The sequence below is a fragment of the Notamacropus eugenii genome, chromosome 2 (assembly GCF_028372415.1).
Source record: "Notamacropus eugenii isolate mMacEug1 chromosome 2, mMacEug1.pri_v2, whole genome shotgun sequence".
NCBI lineage: Eukaryota > Metazoa > Chordata > Mammalia > Diprotodontia > Macropodidae > Notamacropus > Notamacropus eugenii.
This window is the reverse complement of record NC_092873.1, coordinates 119,784,559-119,803,088: the sequence shown is the minus strand read 5'-3', so window position 1 is coordinate 119,803,088 and position 18,530 is coordinate 119,784,559. Positions and strand designations below refer to the sequence as shown.

Below are 18,530 nucleotides of genomic sequence, written 5' to 3'. Positions count from 1 at the left end.
TCTGTGTATTTTTTTTAAGTGCCTGTAACTCTCAAGCTTGAAAAATCCATTTGATTTGTTCAGATGCCAAGCAAAGAATCTTAAGACAGAGTGAATACCCAAATACCTAAATGTTAGCTTTAAAATGCCCAGATCTCACCATAGCAGATGTTTGAAAGGCAAGATTCACTTCTATTCGTCAGACTGGTCACAGGCCAGCTGTTGTCAGGGGTGCAGTACTTGTCCTCTAAACACTGGGATTCACCAGACTGTCCTTGGCAATTTAATTTGACACATCAGAAGAGGAAAGATGTATGCCAGGTTTAATTATAGGCCCGTCACATCCACTAGTACCAATTAAAGCAGGCTTTATTCAACAAAATTGGTACCTGTTGACATATGGCTGAAAATAATCTTGGTTCGTTGGAAGGAAAGAGTGCATAACAATCTCTAGCTTTATTTATTTGTTTGTTTTTGGAATCAGTTCTGCAACCCCAGGAAACAATCCAGACATAATGAGGGAGCTGTTCCAACCTGCTTTGGGAGCACAATGGTGCTTTAGCCCTACTCCCTGAAAAACCAAGGTTATAGAATCCTCTCACGTTTTCTGTGTGGTCACAGGGGTTCTGAGGAAGATGAGAAATTATGCCGCTGAGTCCAGACCACCCACCCTGCAAAAGGAAGGCTATAAAGAAACTAAAAGGAGAGTCTGAATTTGGGTCACCTCATTGCATTTGAGGAGACTTATAGCACCTGAAGGCCGGTAATCCTCTTATCTCTGCTGCTAAAGCTGTTGTTGTCTGAAGCTGAACTTGAACTCAGGTCTTCTGACTCCAAGCCCACTGAGTCCCTAGCTGCCTCCTTAACTGCTCATTCAACTAACACCTGGTGCAAAAAACCCTGCCTGCCCTTAAGGAGTTTACATTCTACAGTATGTACTCAGAGAAGTAATCTAGGTGATCTGAGAAAGGCAAATCCAAGGTGATTAGGAAAGCCTTCCTGTCAGAAGTTGTTCCTCCACCCTTCTGTGGATGAGATGAGAGCTTGGACAAGTCTTTAAACCTCCCCCTTCCCTGGGGCCTTAATTTCAGCACTTGTTAAAAATGAAAGAGTTGAACTAGATGACCTCCAAAGGTCTTTTTCCAGCAGTAGATCTGTGATGTGTGAGTGTGTGTGTGTGTGTGTGTGTGTGTGTGTGTGTGTGTGTGTGTGAGATACTTGCATATACGCTGATTTGTAGCTATCATTAAGTATTTCGTGGTTCACATTCTGGAATTGAAAACAAATTTTTCAAACAAATCTTGAAGATCTCTCTGTCTTGAAGAAGCTAGAAGTCATGTATCTTAGTGGCAAATTCCCTAACTGGTTTGCCTGATGATCTAGGCTGGTTTTAATCACTTCCCAGATAGTTTGTTTTATCCATTGGCAAAGGAGTGATGGCACGAGACCAAGAGGCCGCCTCACAGAAAACAGGAGTTTTTCTTTGGAGGAAATTCATAGTTCCTATAGCCACTTGGAAGGGTAGGCCAAGTATAAATGTTAAGCAGTGGTGTTGGTGTAGTATTTAAGCTAATACTGTCGTTTGCAGGCTCTGTTCCTTTTTTTTCCTTTGTCTTTATTTGGTAAATAACAGTGTTTCTCCTACTCTCAAAGATATGTCTGTCTATCTGTATCTATGCTTATACCTATCTACATATACATATACATATAGACAGATAGATATCAGGGAAAGCTAGGTGCTCTCAATATCTCCTTAATCTTACATAATGTATAGTAATTAGTGCTTAATAAAATTCTTGTTGAGTGAACTTCCTGTTAGTCATTTTTGTTGTCAGCAAAAAAGTAAGACTTGAGCAGCTCTGCTTTCTCGGTTATCATTGCCTTACCCGTAGCAGGGCAGATCGTGTTCCTATCTTTTTTTTGGTAATCTAATTTCTTCTGAATATAGGGATACCCATGTAGAGTCATCATTTTTCAGTGAGAACTATGAAGTAAAATAGATGTCCATGCATTAAGATATTCAGACCTTCTTGCGTAAACTGAACTTAGCCATTTTGAGGTTTTTATATTTTATTACCAGTTCTTTTTTTTTCTTTTTTTTTTTTTTGCACTTTGTCCCTTATAAACTTAACAAGTATCTCACAACAAGTATCTTTTTCATTGTAGGTATCCTCTATATAGTAGCTTACTGGGGGAAAAAACAGGCAGTTTTTCTCCTTTTGAGGCAACTGGTGGTACAGGGCATAGAGCTATAGAAGACTTGCGTTTAAATCTAGCCTCATACGCTTCTTAGCTGTGTGACCTTGGACAAGTCACTTGACCTTTGTTTGCCTCACTATCTTCATCTGTAAAATGAGGGGGTGTCATAATAGCACCCACCTACCAGAGTTGTTGTGAGGATCAAATAAGGTAACAGTTATAAAGCACTTAGCACAGTGCCTGGTATATAGTAAGTACCATATAAAAACAACTGGCATTATTATTCTTTCCCAGCTTTTTTATTTTTAACTCCTTTTGATTGGATTTGCAAGACATCAGGCAGGTACATTCTTATCAGCCTTTGTTAGACTACCTGTCATCCCTGAATTTTCAGCTGTCCTCCAGAGATTAGATGTCCTATTCTCAGACACCACCTTGTTAGCCCTCTGCTGACTTCTACAGCAGTTTTCTAGTCTGTGTCTTTTGCTTTCAGTGAGCAGTGGAGAGGAAAACATAGCCCATACTATGGTCTTGAGTTTCTGGCGCAAGACCTCGTAAGCTCTTTCTTTCACTCAGTATCACCAGAAATTGGGAGTCGTCATCTGTTTTGACAAGCCTTGGGAAGTTCCCTAGGAAGAAAAGAAGCCTCTCTATTGTAGTTTTCAGGTCTGAAAACAAAGGATTCAGTCGTCCCTGAGGAGAGCCCTCTTCTTCCACTGCTCACTACTGGACAATCAGTCTCTCACTTGATAGCTCCTATGGCTGTACCTTGGAGAACAAAGAACTTTGTCCTCCCAAGAACATTCAGGTTCCTCTGGGAAGAGACTCACATTGGTTTTTACCTTCAAGTATACAGTTGCCCTGATTATCTCCCTCTATCAGAGGATATCCTTCCACTCTCCAACTTATTTTTTTTCCTTTTGAAGTCCCACTAAGGATTTTAACTTGTTTCTAGTAAAACTGATTTACAATGCAAGCAAACCTTCCAAATCCTATTTCATATAGCTTGTATTCTTCTTGTTGTGGGTTGTTTCAGTCATGTCCCACTCTTTGTGACTCCATTTGGGATTTTCTTTGAAAAGATACTGGAGTGGTTTGCCATTTAAGAAACTGAGGTACACAGGGTGAAGTGACTTGCCCAAGGTCATGCAGCTAGTAAGTATCTGAGGCCAGATCTGAACTCAGAAAGATGTCTTCCTGACTCCTTTGCCACCTAACTTCCCAGCCTTGTATTCAGTTTATCCCCATCTCTGATTCATCACAGAACCTAGAGGCATCTAGGTGGTACTATAGATAACAGTGAAATCTATCAGGAAGACCTGAGTTCAAGTTCAGCCTCAGACACTTAATTCTCTGTATGACTAAGCAACTCTGCCTTTCTGCCTTTATCCATCTACCTCCCTAAGTGGTTGTGAGGTGAGGATCAAATGAAATAATTTTAATAAAGCATTTTGCCAACCATAAACACTATGTAAATGCCAGCTGTCATTACTACCACTACCACCAACACTACTACAGTATTAGCACCGTCACCTCATCCAGCTCTTTTTAAAGTGGAGGAAACTGACCTGGGGAAGTCAAATGATGGACTCAAACTAGTTAGGGGCAGAACTGGGTCAAGAAGTCATGTCGTCTGACTTATTCCTATATTCCTCCATGTACACCATAATGCCTCCTTTAGAAAATATTAATAATCTTTGGTCATACAACCATGTTATTAGTTCTGGCTACTCTTTTATAGCATAGATGCTCAACTAGAGGGAGATATGAGAGCAAAAATCAGCTACCTGGTGGCTTTAAATTTTAAGTTGTTTTAAAACAGCTTGCATTCAAACACCATCTTTGACATCTGCTGGTTGTATGACTCTTGGCAAGTCCCTTAACCTCCCCGTGCCTTAGGCAACTTTAAGGCTCTAAATCATAAACCAGGCTGCACTATGGAAGGAAATCTTCTCACTGGGGAGCTCTCCCTACATTAGTGAAATCACAAGTATAGACTACTGTGCACTATTGTATTAAAGGTATTTCAAAAGAGATACAGAAGGGAGAAAGATCTTGTCGCTTCCTGATCCCCCTTAAAACCCAGTGCCTTCCTTCTGTTGATTATGTCTGATTTATCCTGTAAATATCTTTCTTTGTGTAGATAGTTGTTTTCATATTGGTTCCCTCTTGGACTGTGAGCTCCTTGAGAGTAAGAACTTTCTTTTGCCCTTCTTTGTATTGATAGCACCAGTAATAGGCACTAAATAAATATTTGTTAACTATTGATTGGTAGGGATAAGATCAGCAAAAAAGATAAAGAAAAAACCAAACCACAAACCCTACCATAATATATGATAGAATATGGTGGAGTCAGGCTCTGTTGTAAGTGTGATGCGTGTCCTGGTACAGCACATGCTCCCATGTTGGGGTCTAGTTTCTGGGGTCTCGAGTGCAGTGTCTGGTGTGCCCCAGTTTCATCATCTATGAAATAGGAATAAGATCTTCAGCATCTGCCATATGGAGTTGTTGTGATGTCAGTTGAGATCATGTTTGTAAAATATTTGCAAATCTTATAAAAGTGTCAGCTACTAATATTATTAGTATTACTCGTGAACTGATGGGCTCTTTGTTTTTTGGTTTTTTTCTTTTAGTTAGTAACAGGAGTATGGGAAGGAGAATACAATTTCTTCTGTCAGGACACTCGCAGTGGAGGACAAGCAGATATGAAGGTAATTTATTATTTTTGTCATCGTTTTCAGCCTTTTACTGTTTCAAAACTCCATTCAAATCCTGGCCCTTCCCCACCTATCCCACTCTACCCTTCTCTTACTAAGAGAAGCTGTTCTTACTAAGCTGGTGCCTTCCTTCTGAGATGACCTCCATTTACATTGTAAATATTTTGTGTATACATTTTGTTTTAATTGTCTCCTCTTTAGAATGTGAAGCACCTTTTAGTACTGTGGACTGCTTTCCTACCTTCGTTTGTACTCCCAAGGCTTCCGCACTTATTGATGTTAATTAAGTCTTTTTTTTTAAGTCATATGCAACTCTCTCATGACCCCATTTGGGGTTTTTTCCCCAAAGATACTAGAATAATTTGCCATTTCCTTCTTCAGCTCATTTTACAGCTGAGGATACTGAGGCAGACATGGTGAAGTGACTTATGCAGGGTCACACAGGTGTCTGAAGTCAGATTTGAATTCTGGTCTTCCTGATTCCAGGTCTAGTACCCTATCTACTTAGTTGCTCTTGTAAGCACTTACTAAATGCTTTTGGACTAAATTGACGTTCAGTAGGGATGATGACTATGTGGTGAGTGAATGATGCCAAGATTTCAGTAGAATACACTTTACTGCTTGAGGCTATGGAGGGACTGGTTCACTTCTGTTTTTTATCTCCAGAAGCTTAGCACCATGCTTGGCACAGTTGTTTAGTTAATGCTGGTTGATAGATTGATTTCTGTGTTCATTTGTTTTCCTAGCAGATGGAGCTGACCTAGAGTCAAGACTATGGCCGTGAAATGCTTGGCAAGTCCCTAAATTCTGTAGTGCCCTGGGCACTTCTCTAAGACTCTTAAGTCATGGACCAACCTGCCTTAGCCAAGGGAATTTCTTCCTTGAGAAGAATTCCCTACATTGGTGAAATCATAGGTGTGGACTGCTGAGCACCTGTTCACAGCAAGGACCTCCACGTACGCAGGCTATACAGGTTCCTAGATCTGCTTTTCTAAAAGGAAAGCAACTTTTGAGGGGTCAACAATCACTTTAATCAAGCATATTTATCATTCACTTAGTTCAGGGGAAAATGGCAGCACCCTGAACTTCAGAGAAAATACAAACAAAGAAATAAAGATCAACCAACAGAGAGGGCTTCCAACTGTCTGACCATAAGTAATACATAGTTACCAGAAAGAGAAACACCAATTTTGGGGTTTTCAGAGGGCTGTGGGCCCCCTTCCTCCTTAGCGCTACTCAAGAGTTTCATCTGGTCAAGTTTGTCAGGACCATTAATGGGTGGGGAACCTCTTTAACTCTTTAACAGAATTAACATTACAGCACCTACTACAAAGAGAGTTATGGGAAGGGACATAAAAGGTGCCTTTGAGGAGCTTCCATAAGATAAGTGAAAATAACCTTACGATATAAGATAAAATGCATTGCGTCCCTAGATGTTGGCCAAGGCTTTTGGGATGAGAGAGCATTTGAACTGAGCTTGGGTTTTGTTTTATTTTATTTTATAGTCTGTCTCTTCAGAGAGTGTAGGCTCCTTGTGGGCAAGGACTGTTTGATTTCTTTCTTTGGCCTAGCACAGTGTCTGGTGCTATTAAATAGGCACTTAATAAATGCTTATTGATTGAAAGATGAGTTAGACTGGCAGAGCTCAAGGTGTGGAGAGGGGGACGTTCAGAAAGGACAGAAACCTAAGTTAAGTTGGAATCAGATTGTGGGAGGCCTTCACCGCTAGTCAGCAGTGTGGACATCATTGGGTAGTCATTAAGGTGCCCTACCTCCCCTCTTAAAAGCATTCAGTTCCCAAGTACCTTGGTTCTTTGTTTGATACCTTATTCTTTGAGCTCCTGAAACAGATGATCAGGCCTTCCTGAAATACAATGAATCTCTTTTTGTACTGATTAATATGAGTGCTTTCAAAGGGAATCCAAAGGCCCATACTTTTCAGTTACTAATGGAGGTTGGTGGCCCCATTTAAGTATCTTCCCCTTGTCATTTCTTGCTTTTCCTACTGTGTTCTTAAAAGTTACAAGCACTAGAGAACTTACTTTGTAGCTAGAACTTCAGCTTTGGAAATGATTTCACCTCTTTAAAATCACCAAAGATTATCTGGTCCAACCTCTTTTACCCAGTGCAGGAATTCCCCTCCTGTCCTATAGAGTAGTAATTCTGTTCAACCTCTACTGAGGGACAGGGAACTCATTACAACATAAGGCAATGAGGTGTACTCAGGTGATTCAAACTTTTTTTTCCCCCTTGTTTGTCTACTGAGCCTAGAACTGTTTCTTTGTAACTTTTGCCTGTTGGTCCTCAGACTGTCCCCTAGAGCCACAAAGGAAAGTCTAGGTATCTGAAGGTTGTTCATTTCTTGGTAGTCTCAAAATCTTCTTTTCTCCAGATTACTGGTCTGGTTTCCCTCAAGGGTTCCTGTGTCTTTTTGTTCATTTTCTTCCAGACATACTCAGATGTGCTGCATCCAGCAGAGCTTAGCAGTTCTCAAACATTGCAGTCTTGGGATGCCTTTCTACTCTTAAATTATTCAGGATCCTAAAAAAGCTTTTATTTACGTGGGTTATATCACTATTTGCAATATTAGAAGTTGAAACATAAATTTAAAATATATTTATTGATTCATTTAAAAATAATAAACCAACATTTTAAAATGAAAAATAACTTTTCTAAGACAAAAAAAGTAGTGAGAAGAGTAGCATTGTTTTACCTATTTTTGCAAATTTCTTTAATGCCTAGCATAATTGAAAACAGCTGGATTCTCATCAGTTTTTGCATTGTCTATCACAACATCATTTTGTTTAAAGTATATGAAGACAATATGACCTTCCACAGATATATAGTTGGAAAAAGGAGGAATATTTTAATAGTCAAATAATCTTAATATTGTGAGAAGAATTTTGGTGTTGTAGACTTCCTGAAAGGGTCTTAGGAACTACCACCACCCCCTCCTCCAGGAACCTGCAGAGTGCACTCTGAGGACTACTAATAATAGGACAGAGAACCAGATTTGCCATCAGAGGACCTGGGTTCCAGTCCTGAGTCTGCCACTTATAGATCATCTGTGAGAGGTGCAAATCACTGCTCCTCTCAGTTTCCTGCAGAGTGAGGGGATCAGTCTGGGTGCCCTCTGATTTCCCTTCTGTATATGACTGCAGTCTTTACCCAGAGCAGAGCTGTCCTCTGGAGCCATCAGCTTTTTCGTTCTGGGCATTAGGCTCTTACTGCGACTTAAGGCTTGTTGGTTGGGTGGTTTGGTTTGGTTCTGGCAGCTGTCACGCTTTGTTGATGGTGTTTACTCCCTTTCACATGAACATCTACTGAGTCTGGTCACTTTGCTCCAGTAATTCTTCAGTTGTTCCCCTCCTCTGAACCCAGGGCTTTAAAGGCACAGTGAAATGTATTAGAGTCCTTTGTGTCTTTGTTAGATATTAACTTCTGAGGACGAAAAAGAAATTCATGGTGTTCCGAAAGTCAGAGGGCAGTTTTAAGTGAAAAATTCAAAGCTAAAACTAAACTAAGAAATTAGCTAAATAAAAGCTAAGAAACTCAGGGTATCCCAAAAATCATAAGCTTTAGCTTAAAATGCACTGTGACTTTTGGGACCCTTTGTATGTCCACAACAGGACAGCTTTGGAAATACACTCCAAAACCAGACTTTAATCCTCTTTCTTCTTTTCCCGTCCTTTCTTGTCCTAGAGGCAACTAGATGGTACAGTGGGGTCAGGAAGTTTTGTTGTGGCTCAATTGTTTCCAGCTACATCTGACTCTTCATGATCCCATTTGGGGTTTTCTTGGCAAAGACACTGGGTGGTTCACCATTTCCTCCTCTAGCTTATTTTACAGATAAGGAAAGTGAGGTGAACAGAATTAAATTACTTGCCCAGAGTAACATACCTAGTAATTGTCTGAAAGATGAGTCTTCCTGACTCTAGGCCCAGCATTCTATCCATTGCCTAGATTCTCAGTCAGGTAGACCTGCGTTCAAATCTAGTCTCAGACAGTTACTCGTTGTCTGAACCTAGACAAGTCACTTAACCTCTCCCTGCCTTAGTTTTCTCCTCTGTAAGATGGGGATGATAAAAATACGTACCTCTCCAGGGTAGTTGTGAGAATCAAATGCGTTAGTATTTGTAAAGCACTTTACAAACCTTAAAGCTCTATGGAAATGAAGGGTGTTTGTTATGGTTATTGTCTTATTCCCATTAGATCATCCGGGTCCTCTGGTGGTACTACTTCTCCAAACTCATTGAGTTCATGGACACCTTCTTCTTTATTTTACGGAAGAACAACCATCAGATCACTGTCCTACATGTGTACCACCACGCCTCCATGCTGAATATCTGGTGGTTTGTCATGAACTGGGTGCCTTGTGGTCACTGTAAGTATCATTCTGACTGAAGTGACTTTATCAGACTCACATGCAAAGATGGCAGGCGGAATCTTGGGGCCCGGAGTGAGTGGTGATTGTCTCTGCCTCTTTAAAATGACTGTGACTCGAGAAATTGGACTTTGTTGTCTTATCTGTATAAGAAAGGTTTGTGTAGCCCAGGAACACAGGGTGACATCAGAATCTACTTTTTTTTCCTCCCTCTTATCATAATTATTTGGCAAATTAGTATAATGGGATGAATAGGAGAAGGTGCCCCAGTGGGCACCCTAGTGGTATTTTAAAATACTGGGGGACCAGTGACAGTGGGAACTCAAGAGAGGTACAATCTTACCCTTAAGTCAACTAGCTAGCTATGTACTTGCTGTCTGGGATCTCCCAACCGTCTTACTTCTCTTCCTCTTTCCCCTTCTGCTTAAGCCCTTCAAACTTTCTCTAAAGTGATTTGATGGATTTTCTTTCCCTCCTCTCCAAACTCTTATTTGGGTTTCTCTTAAAGGAGTAGGCCAAACAGCACTAAGTTTGAAGTTAAAGGAGCTGGATTCAAATCCTGTCTCTCACAATTACTACTTTCCACCATTAAATCTAGGATCATATGAGCCTAAGACGGTGGACCTCAGTTTCTCTCTCTGTAAAATAAAGTAATTGGACTAGATGTCCTCCAAGGTCCCTTCCACGCCTAAATCTATGCTTCTATGAGCTTATGTCACTTGGACCTAAGTTTCTGTCTGTCAGATGAAAACGTTTAGACTAGACACTGACCATAGTCCCTTCTTCCTCTAGGCCAGTTCAGCTGTAGCATAGTGGGTAGAGCACTGGACTTCCTGTCCCAGGCTCTTGGCAAGCAGTGTGACCTTAAGCAAGTCACTTAATCTCTCTTGGCCTTGGTTTCCTCATCTGTACAATGGAACCACAACATCTGTCTCACTGGATTGTCTTGTGGATTAAATGAAATACCATGTATGAAGTGCTTTGCAGACCTTGCAGCACCGTATATAAAAGCTGCTGTTATCACACAGTTTTTTCACCCTCCTCACATATATTGATATCATCTGTTTTGTTTTCGGTTAGCATGTAAATAGTTTTTGTTTCTGACAAAACTTGAAAACTGGAAATGAAATATCTAAGGAGAGTCTCCTGTTTTTACATGGCAGGCTTGGGAGCCTTTCGCTGCCTTTGTTTGAGAGAACTTCTAATTCTCACTCTTCAGAATGTCCCTTTTGAGCTCCGCCAGTTCTCTTAGCCCAAAACAGCTATTCTTGATAGGATTCTCAGTAGGCGAAAAGGTTTAACAAATGGCTTCAATAAAAATTCCTGCCCCACCGACCCCCCTGGATTTTGATGCGCACCTTCTGGCCCATTCAGTCTGGCTGATTTCTTTAGGCTTCATTTTTCATAGGACCTTTAGCCTTAGAGCTTCAAGGGGCTTCAGAGGTCATCCAGGCCCAGCCTCTCTTTTTACAGACATGGAAACTGAGGCCCAGGATTAGGATTGAACTTGCGTCCCCTGACTCTAAATTCGTTGCCTTTCCCACCATACCATACTGTCTCTTTTCCATAAAGGAGATCCTTTGATAGTGCTACACTTTGATTAAATGTGCTTAATAGACTTCAGAGAGACAGTGGTCATTAGTAACAACTTGCATTTCTCCAACAATTCAGGGTTGGCAAAGCTAGCCCCTGGCAACAACCACATGGAGTAGGTCATTGAAAAGTTATCCCCATTTTTCAGTTAAGGACACTGAGGCATTGAGAAGTTACCTTGATTTGCCCCAGTCATACTTATATCCTGACTCAAAAAAATAATACTACTTGGAGATCACCCACCCAGTTGGTAGCAGGGTTGGGACTAGAATCGAGGTCTCTCAGCTCTTAAGTTTATCGTTGCTTCCACTATGCCAACGCTGATTTTTGCACATAATTTAACTGCTTTAAATTCCCCGTTGCAATAACTCCATCTTGCATATTTTTCAAAGAAATTCTGTGTGTTACTGCATTTAATTCTTTCAGAAACTCAGGAAAGTACAGGGTCTGGCATATATGACTCTTTACAGTTGATACATGAAGATACTGAGGCATAGCGAGTTTGTGACTTTCCCAGAGTTGGTTTGTGGGTAAGATCAGATCTCAAATCTCGTTCCCTGATGTTTAGAGGCCTCATGCTCTTTCCACCAGTTCAGTCACACATTTAAAATATTAGTCCATTTCCTGAGCATTGTGAACTTTTTTTAACCTGTGAGGTGGACAACCATGATGACACATCCTTCCCTTTTCTCTCCCTCCCCTCCAATCTCTACAGCTTACTTTGGTGCCACCCTTAACAGTTTCATTCACGTCCTCATGTATTCTTACTACGGTCTGTCTGCTGTTCCAGCCATGCGCCCATATTTGTGGTGGAAGAAGTACATCACTCAGGGACAGCTGGTGAGTGATTTTGGCCTCTTCTGGATGTGGCTTCCTCTGAAAGGCAGTCTGTCTTGTTCTTCTTTTCAGTGCCACTTGGGGCAGGGGCGGGGTGGGGGGGTGCAGCATCCAAGGTGTAGAGGCTTAGGCTTCAGCTTCTTCCTCTGTAAAACGAGGGGGTTGGATTCCCTAACCTTTTAAAATCCCTCTCAGCTCTGAATGTATGATCCTTTTATTTAAGCTCCATGCCTAAGCAGAGAAGGAAGGAATGCTCAAATACCAGAACATTTCTTGTGAATCGGACAGCTGAGAACTTGTCTGTTTGTCCTGAAAGTAGGAGAGCTAAATGGCTCTTCAATCAGCAAATGTTTTTGTGGAGGGCCTCATTATATGCAGGGGTGTGATGTTGGCCACAGCAGCCCTTTGTCAATATGATGACCCTGCTCCCAAAGTTGGGAACAAAATAAAACCCTCCACACACCTGGTTGAGGTTGATTGCTGCTTCTTCCTTATCGTACCTTCCCCAAAGAATTGCTTAGTGATCATTTTCACTAAGTCTCCTTAGACTTAGTAGTCTGCATCACTGGTCTCCTTAGACTCCCCTATAAATTGATGGTAACTGTATTATTGCAGCAGCTTATGAGAAACTCACCCTCTCTGGGAATACAATCCTTCCAAGTAGAGGTTAGCTGTGTAATACCTGTGGTGGTTAGACATCTGAGAGTCTGAGTATTTATATAAGGAGCCAGGAGAGGAGAGGTGTGTGGTCTGTCCAGACTCTCACATAGTCTTAAATCCTTTTCCCCATCTGGCTCCAGTGTACCTTTTCAGGCTCACTGTACTTGACTTCACTCTTCAAGTGCTCTCCACTCCAGCCAAATGTGCCTGTTCATTCTTTCCCGTACCTAACATTCCATCTTTTATCTCCTTACCTTTACTTATTCTCTCCCATGACTAGAGTGCACTCCTTTGTTAGGATCCCAGCCTCCTTCAGAGTTCATTTTAAGGGTCACCTTTCTCCTAATCTGAGTTCTTTCCTGATCCCTCCAGCTATTAGGGAGGGGTGGAAAAGACTTCGTGTTCACACGTTGTGTTTTAAATTATATTCCTGACCTCAAGTAGCCAGAAGAGGGAAGAAGAGGGAAAACATGCGCCACCTGTAATTATTCATAACATTACTCAGGTGCCTGGAGGTGAAACAAGAAGGAGATGATAGCAGTGTACGTTAAATAAACTAAGCTAATAAAGAGCTCTCCAGAGAAATCTTTGTCATTGTTAAAAGATTTTTCTTAGATAGAATTTTTATTCAGAGTAGGCCTTCATCACGGGTCTCCTTAGTGTCTCAGTTCTTTTCTGTGGTATGCAGCACCCACTTTGTGTTAGGCACTGTATGAAATACAAAGACAAAAAATGTAAATCAGTACAAAATATATAAGGGGCCCCAGCCAAGAGTGCCTCTTCCTCTCCTAGATTATTTTGTCTATGTTTTAGATACACAGTGTATGTACATATGTTCTTCCCTGATGGAATATAAGCTCCTTGAGGGCAGGAATTGTATTGCTTTGATCTTTGTATTCTCTGTACCAGGGACAAAGTGGACTGGTTCTTTACAAATGCTTGTTTTTTAGTTGTTTGATAACCTGAAGAGAAAAAAATAGACTTAGTTGTGCAACGTTACCCAGAAGAACAAAGATCAGAATGGCTGGCTGCCCAGTTTACAGAATTCCTAATGATCCATTGGAAACTCCATTTATTGAGGACCATATATTTTCAGGAGCAGGAAAGGCCTGCCCCTAATTTCCATCTTTTTATTTTCAGGACTATTCTTAGTAGATTGACTTGTATATTATTTTTTAAAATAATCTTCAGCAAAAACCACCTCTTCTCAGATCTCAAGCAGTGAACTGCACTCCTACACTGTTATCAATTTGACAGAATATAAACTCTCTGTAGCAGCAGTATACTGTCGCCAACTTTTTAACTTTATCTGAGAGCTGCTTTGTGTGGTTTGCCTTTGCCTTATTTATCAGAAGTGGTGCATGGATTTAACTTAACTTCCCTCCCCATAAAATTTTCAAACCAGACAGTGCCTTTTCCCAAAAGAGATAAACAAGTACGAGAAATCAGCAACTTTCTATGATTTGTTTTTCACATTTCCTGCTACCACACATCACCCATTTCCAGACACATTTGTACCCTTCCTCCTTCCCTTAAAAAAAACCCTAAACCTACTCAAAATGTTCTCATGAATTCATCAAGCATTCATTCCTCTCCTGCTATAAACTAAGAGCCAGGTACCTCAGAGGCTGTTGTGAGATTCAAATCAAATGTGTGTCCACATGCATATACCACACATACAGAGGCGTGTATGTGTGTAAACATATATACCACATATTTGTATATATATGTGTGCATATGTGGTACGTGTGTGTGTGCAGTGTATGTATATGTATGCATATACCACTGCAAACCTCCATGTAAATGTTAGTTTATTATTTCTACTGTTACTGCTTTTATTACCATTGTTACTCGTGGGTGCTGTGGGTACACAGATTCAAAATAGAATGCAACCCCTGCCCTGAAGGAGTTTACGTATTCTCTCCAGTTGCAAAGCCTTAGAAGATTTGCTCCATTTGTCCATGCAGTTCTGCTCGCGTTATGTTCTAGATCATGTTGTAAGGAAGTCATGATGCTCACTCTTTCTCCTCTTCCCAACAGCTCCAGTTTGTGTTGACAATCATTCAGACTAGCTGTGGTGTTGTGTGGCCTTGTGCGTTCCCTCTGGGCTGGTTATACTTCCAAATTGGCTACATGATTTCATTGATTACCCTCTTCACAAATTTCTACATTCAGGTAAAATCACTTTTTAAAAAAAAAAACCAACAACTTGTATTGGTTGTAATTTTTGGTAGCATATCCAGGGTTATTTGAAGGACTCAGTCCTCCAATACCTTTTGAATCTAAATGTTTTACAGGGAGCTCACCTGAGAATCCATATTAGAAACTTTTAAAAAACCTATTTCGTGAAGGTTATGTAATGATTAGCTTATAAGTGAGCACTCCTTTCTGAACCTCTCCTTTATAGGATATGTAGTGATTTCCACCCAGGGCTTAAGTTCCCGCACTGCAGAGCTCACCAGTGGAAGATTCACATGTTCTCAGGGATTAATAGGAAATGATCCTTTAATATGTGCACCCTAATGAAGTCTCAAATTTTGTTGTATATAGCCTTTACTGCGCTCTCGTTTAAAGATAACAAAAGATGATGAGGCAGTCTCATGCAGCGGATAGAGAGCTAGCCTCATAGTTCAGGCCCTACCTCTGCCACACCAGCTGCGGGATGCTGGACAAGTCACTCAGTGTCCCGAGCAACCACCTAAGACTTTTAAGTTGTAGAGCAGGACAGATTCACCCTGATAAAGGGAGATTTCTCATTGTGCATTTCCTGTACCAGATCTCTGATCCTTCAAGGTTCCTTTGATATAGCTATCACAGGTATTTGGGGGTCAGATTTATGATTTCATTGATACAGGGAACTTGCAGTAAGGAAAAGAGCTTTTACCAGTGCAGCTCAGTACCTGCAGTATGGGCAGCTCGGTGGCTCAGTGGATAGCGTACCTGGTCTGAAGGCAGGAGGACTCATCTTCCTGAGTTCAAATGTAGCCTCAGACACTTACTAGTTGTGTGACCCTGGGCAAGTGACTTGACTCTGTTTGCCTCAGTTTCTCATCTGTAAAATGAGCTGAAGAAGAAAATGGCAAATCATTCCAGTATCTTGGTCATGAAAACCCCAAATGGGGTCACAGAGAGTCAGACATGACTAAAACAACAACTACCACCTGCTTTGTAACTCACAGTCTCAGAGAACTACTTATTGTTGTAAGCAATTATATTATTATCAATATTTTATGGATAGGAAACCTGAGGTTCAGGGGATAGTGATTTGCCCATAGTCACTCTTACAGATATTAGAGACATAGTTTGAAACCCAGATCTTCCATAATCCAAAGCCTCATACATTCTCTACAACAACACCCTGCCCCCCAGTGTTTTCATTTTCTCATTCATCTCGATACTTGAAGGAGAGCATGATAACAGGTCTCTTTATTGGCTAACTTATTTAAGGCCAGGGTGTATTGTTATGATCAGTATTAAACCTTGACAGATGGATGAACAAATGAAACTAGTAGAATTTCATGTTTGGTTATTGACCTCAAAGATCTTTTTACACTACAACTTAAAAAGAAAAGAAACTAGGGCCCTCCCCTCCCAAAAAATGGATTTTTATATCAGTGTGTCTAATGTCAGGTGGTTTATGCTAGAAAGTAGCCCTACCCACCCTCCTACTCTCCCATGTGGTCATTTTGGCCACCCTATTAAAATCTCATTTACCCTTGTACTCCTCAGACTTACAACAAAAAGGCATCTGCCCGGAGGAAAGACTATCAAAATGGGTCCATGGCTGCGGTGAACGGGCACACAAACAGCTTTTCTCCTCTTGAAAACAATGTGAAACCCAGAAAACAAAGGAAGGATTGAAGACCAAACATTGAGAAACCCCAGACAACAAAATCATCTGATTGTAAGCACAATGTGAGTTGTGCACTGATACTCCTAACAGCTACTGTAACTATTCCTGCCTGCGATAGTGTGATTTATGTAGGACTTAACCAGTGCAAACTAGGAAAATTGTATAAAGATTATTAAAGTAGGCATAAGACTTTTTAACAATTCTGGGCTCTTACTGACCCTGCTCTAGACTGTGGAAGGGAGTATTATTATAGTAAATGACACTGCTGTTGCCTTATTAGTCAATATGATAGGTGCTGAATTGTGATTCACAATTTCCAAACACTGTAATCCAGTCTCATTTTTTTTTACTGTAGATCATGCATGTGATTGTAAATGTCAATTTATATGTTGTTTCAGTAGAGATAAACACACATGCCTTAAAAGTTTAACAGAAAAAAAAAAGCAGGGCCCAAAGCTTTTCAGTTTAAAATTAAGGTTATGTTTTGGTTTGTTTTTAAATTTGATTTTCTTAATCTGTTCCATTTAGAAAGATCAAAGACCACAGTTCAGGAGATGAGTAACATCTGAAGCATAACTTTAAGTGGCTTGTCAAATTTCAGTGAAGTCAGCAATGGCGCCTCCAGTTTTGTAGTATTGGCTTTCTTTAAGCAGGCCTGGATTCGAATGGAGCAATCAGTTTAACTTTTTAACAGATCATATTTTTTTATTTTGCGTGCCGCTATTAATGTAAGAAAATAAAAATAAAAATGTGCGCTAGAGCAACCATGACAGGAGATAGATATATGTGTATATATATATATATATATATATATATATATGTATAGACACTCATCTGTGTCTATATATATGTATAGCTTATCTTTAAGGTTTAAAGAAGAGTGTATGGTGGACCGACTTTTTAATTTCTCAGCTCCAGATTGCTAAGTAGCTTTTATACAGGGGAACAATGCTGGTTTTGTTTCACACATCCCTGGTAGGATATACACCTTTCCAAAAAGACGACTGAGTACTTTTGACCTAACACAGTCCTACAGATGTTCTATGCTTGGTTGGCAGGGGTCATATTTTGATTGGTTTCTGTACTGCTGTCTGTTCAGATGCAAAGTTTTTTTAATGTGCCTAGATTGCCGAAAGGAAAAGAAAGAACACTTTCCCAAATTTGGGTTTTTTTTTAAAAGGTAAAATTTAAACAGATAGCTACAGTAGAAGAGAGAACTGGGAAATTTGGAGATGATTGTTTCGTGTAAGTCTTATATATCACCTGTAATTTTTCTGCTTGGTATCTAAAAATTTGTTTAGAACTGCTTATTTAAAAAAAATGATATACTGCTTACCATAAAATCTTGTCTGCGCTCTAGTGGAGAAACAGACAAGAGCTGTTGTACATGTCCTTTAAAGCGTTGGAACTTAGCCTATAAATCAATACCTTATTCGCTGAGCAGCAGTTACCTTTAACCACTCATGCAGGATATCTTAGAGAATCATTGATCTAAATGTGTAGACTGTTGGTTTGATATTTATGTAAATATCAGTTTACCATGCTTTAATTTTGCACATCCATATCTTAGGAGAACTAGTAAGTTCTCTTATTAGTCTTGTGGGTTTTCTTTACTTGTTTTGAAGAAGTCATGGCATCTGTTTACATTTACCTTATCAAAACTAGCGAGTGTATGTGTGTGTATGTGTATGTCTTCATTCCTAGGTACCAGTTTGCAGAAGTCTTTACATATTTCAGTACAGAAGCTATAATACTCAATAGTGCTAAGTGTGCTAGAAATAAATCCTTAGCTCATCTGGATATACCCACATTCTTAAACAATGTCAAAACGTTAATCATTAAAACATTTTTGATTATCTGTGCTTGGGCTCTTTGGTGTTTGTGCGCTTTCAGATTGGTGGAGGATGTCCCACATCTTTGCACACCAGCTGTACTAGTCAGTGGGTGCCAGAGCCACAAGAGGTGCTGGCATCTCTGGAATGCAAAGGACATTTTGGGGGGGCAGGGCAAGAGTTAATTCAAAGGAGGTGTAAGAGTGCTACATGGGGTAGACTGGACAATTAATGGTGGACAGAGAGGACAGAACTTAGGATTTCCTATTTTACTTGTTTTCTTTGACAAGGAGAGCGATCTTTGGACTGGGAAGGCTAAAGTGGTTAAAGGTGTGTTGAAATCCAAGATAAGTGAGGCAGAAATAGGTAAAAATTACAAAAAAGCAGGCTTTGGTTCAGTCTAAGAAAACACTTCCTCACAATTAAGAGTCCAAAGGCAGAACAGACTGCCTCACGGTAGAGAGATAACTACGATG

The 18,530-nt window shown here is 40.3% G+C and overlaps 1 protein-coding gene across 6 annotated transcripts in view; it reads left to right on the top strand.

The window, feature by feature from the left end:
* ELOVL5 (ELOVL fatty acid elongase 5) overlaps positions 1–18,084 on the top strand; it is a 90,446-nt gene extending 72,362 nt beyond the window's left edge. For all 6 annotated transcript variants that reach the window (XM_072642470.1, XM_072642467.1, XM_072642471.1 and 3 more), the window contains exons 4-8: positions 4,812–4,889; positions 9,108–9,279; positions 11,588–11,712; positions 14,410–14,544; positions 16,099–18,084. In XM_072642470.1, the coding sequence (XP_072498571.1) occupies positions 4,812–4,889; positions 9,108–9,279; positions 11,588–11,712; positions 14,410–14,544; positions 16,099–16,230 (642 nt within the window). In that variant the 3' untranslated portion in view covers positions 16,231–18,084. The remainder of the gene's footprint in view (positions 1–4,811; positions 4,890–9,107; positions 9,280–11,587; positions 11,713–14,409; positions 14,545–16,098) is intronic.
* The last annotated feature ends 446 nt before the right edge of the window (positions 18,085–18,530 follow it).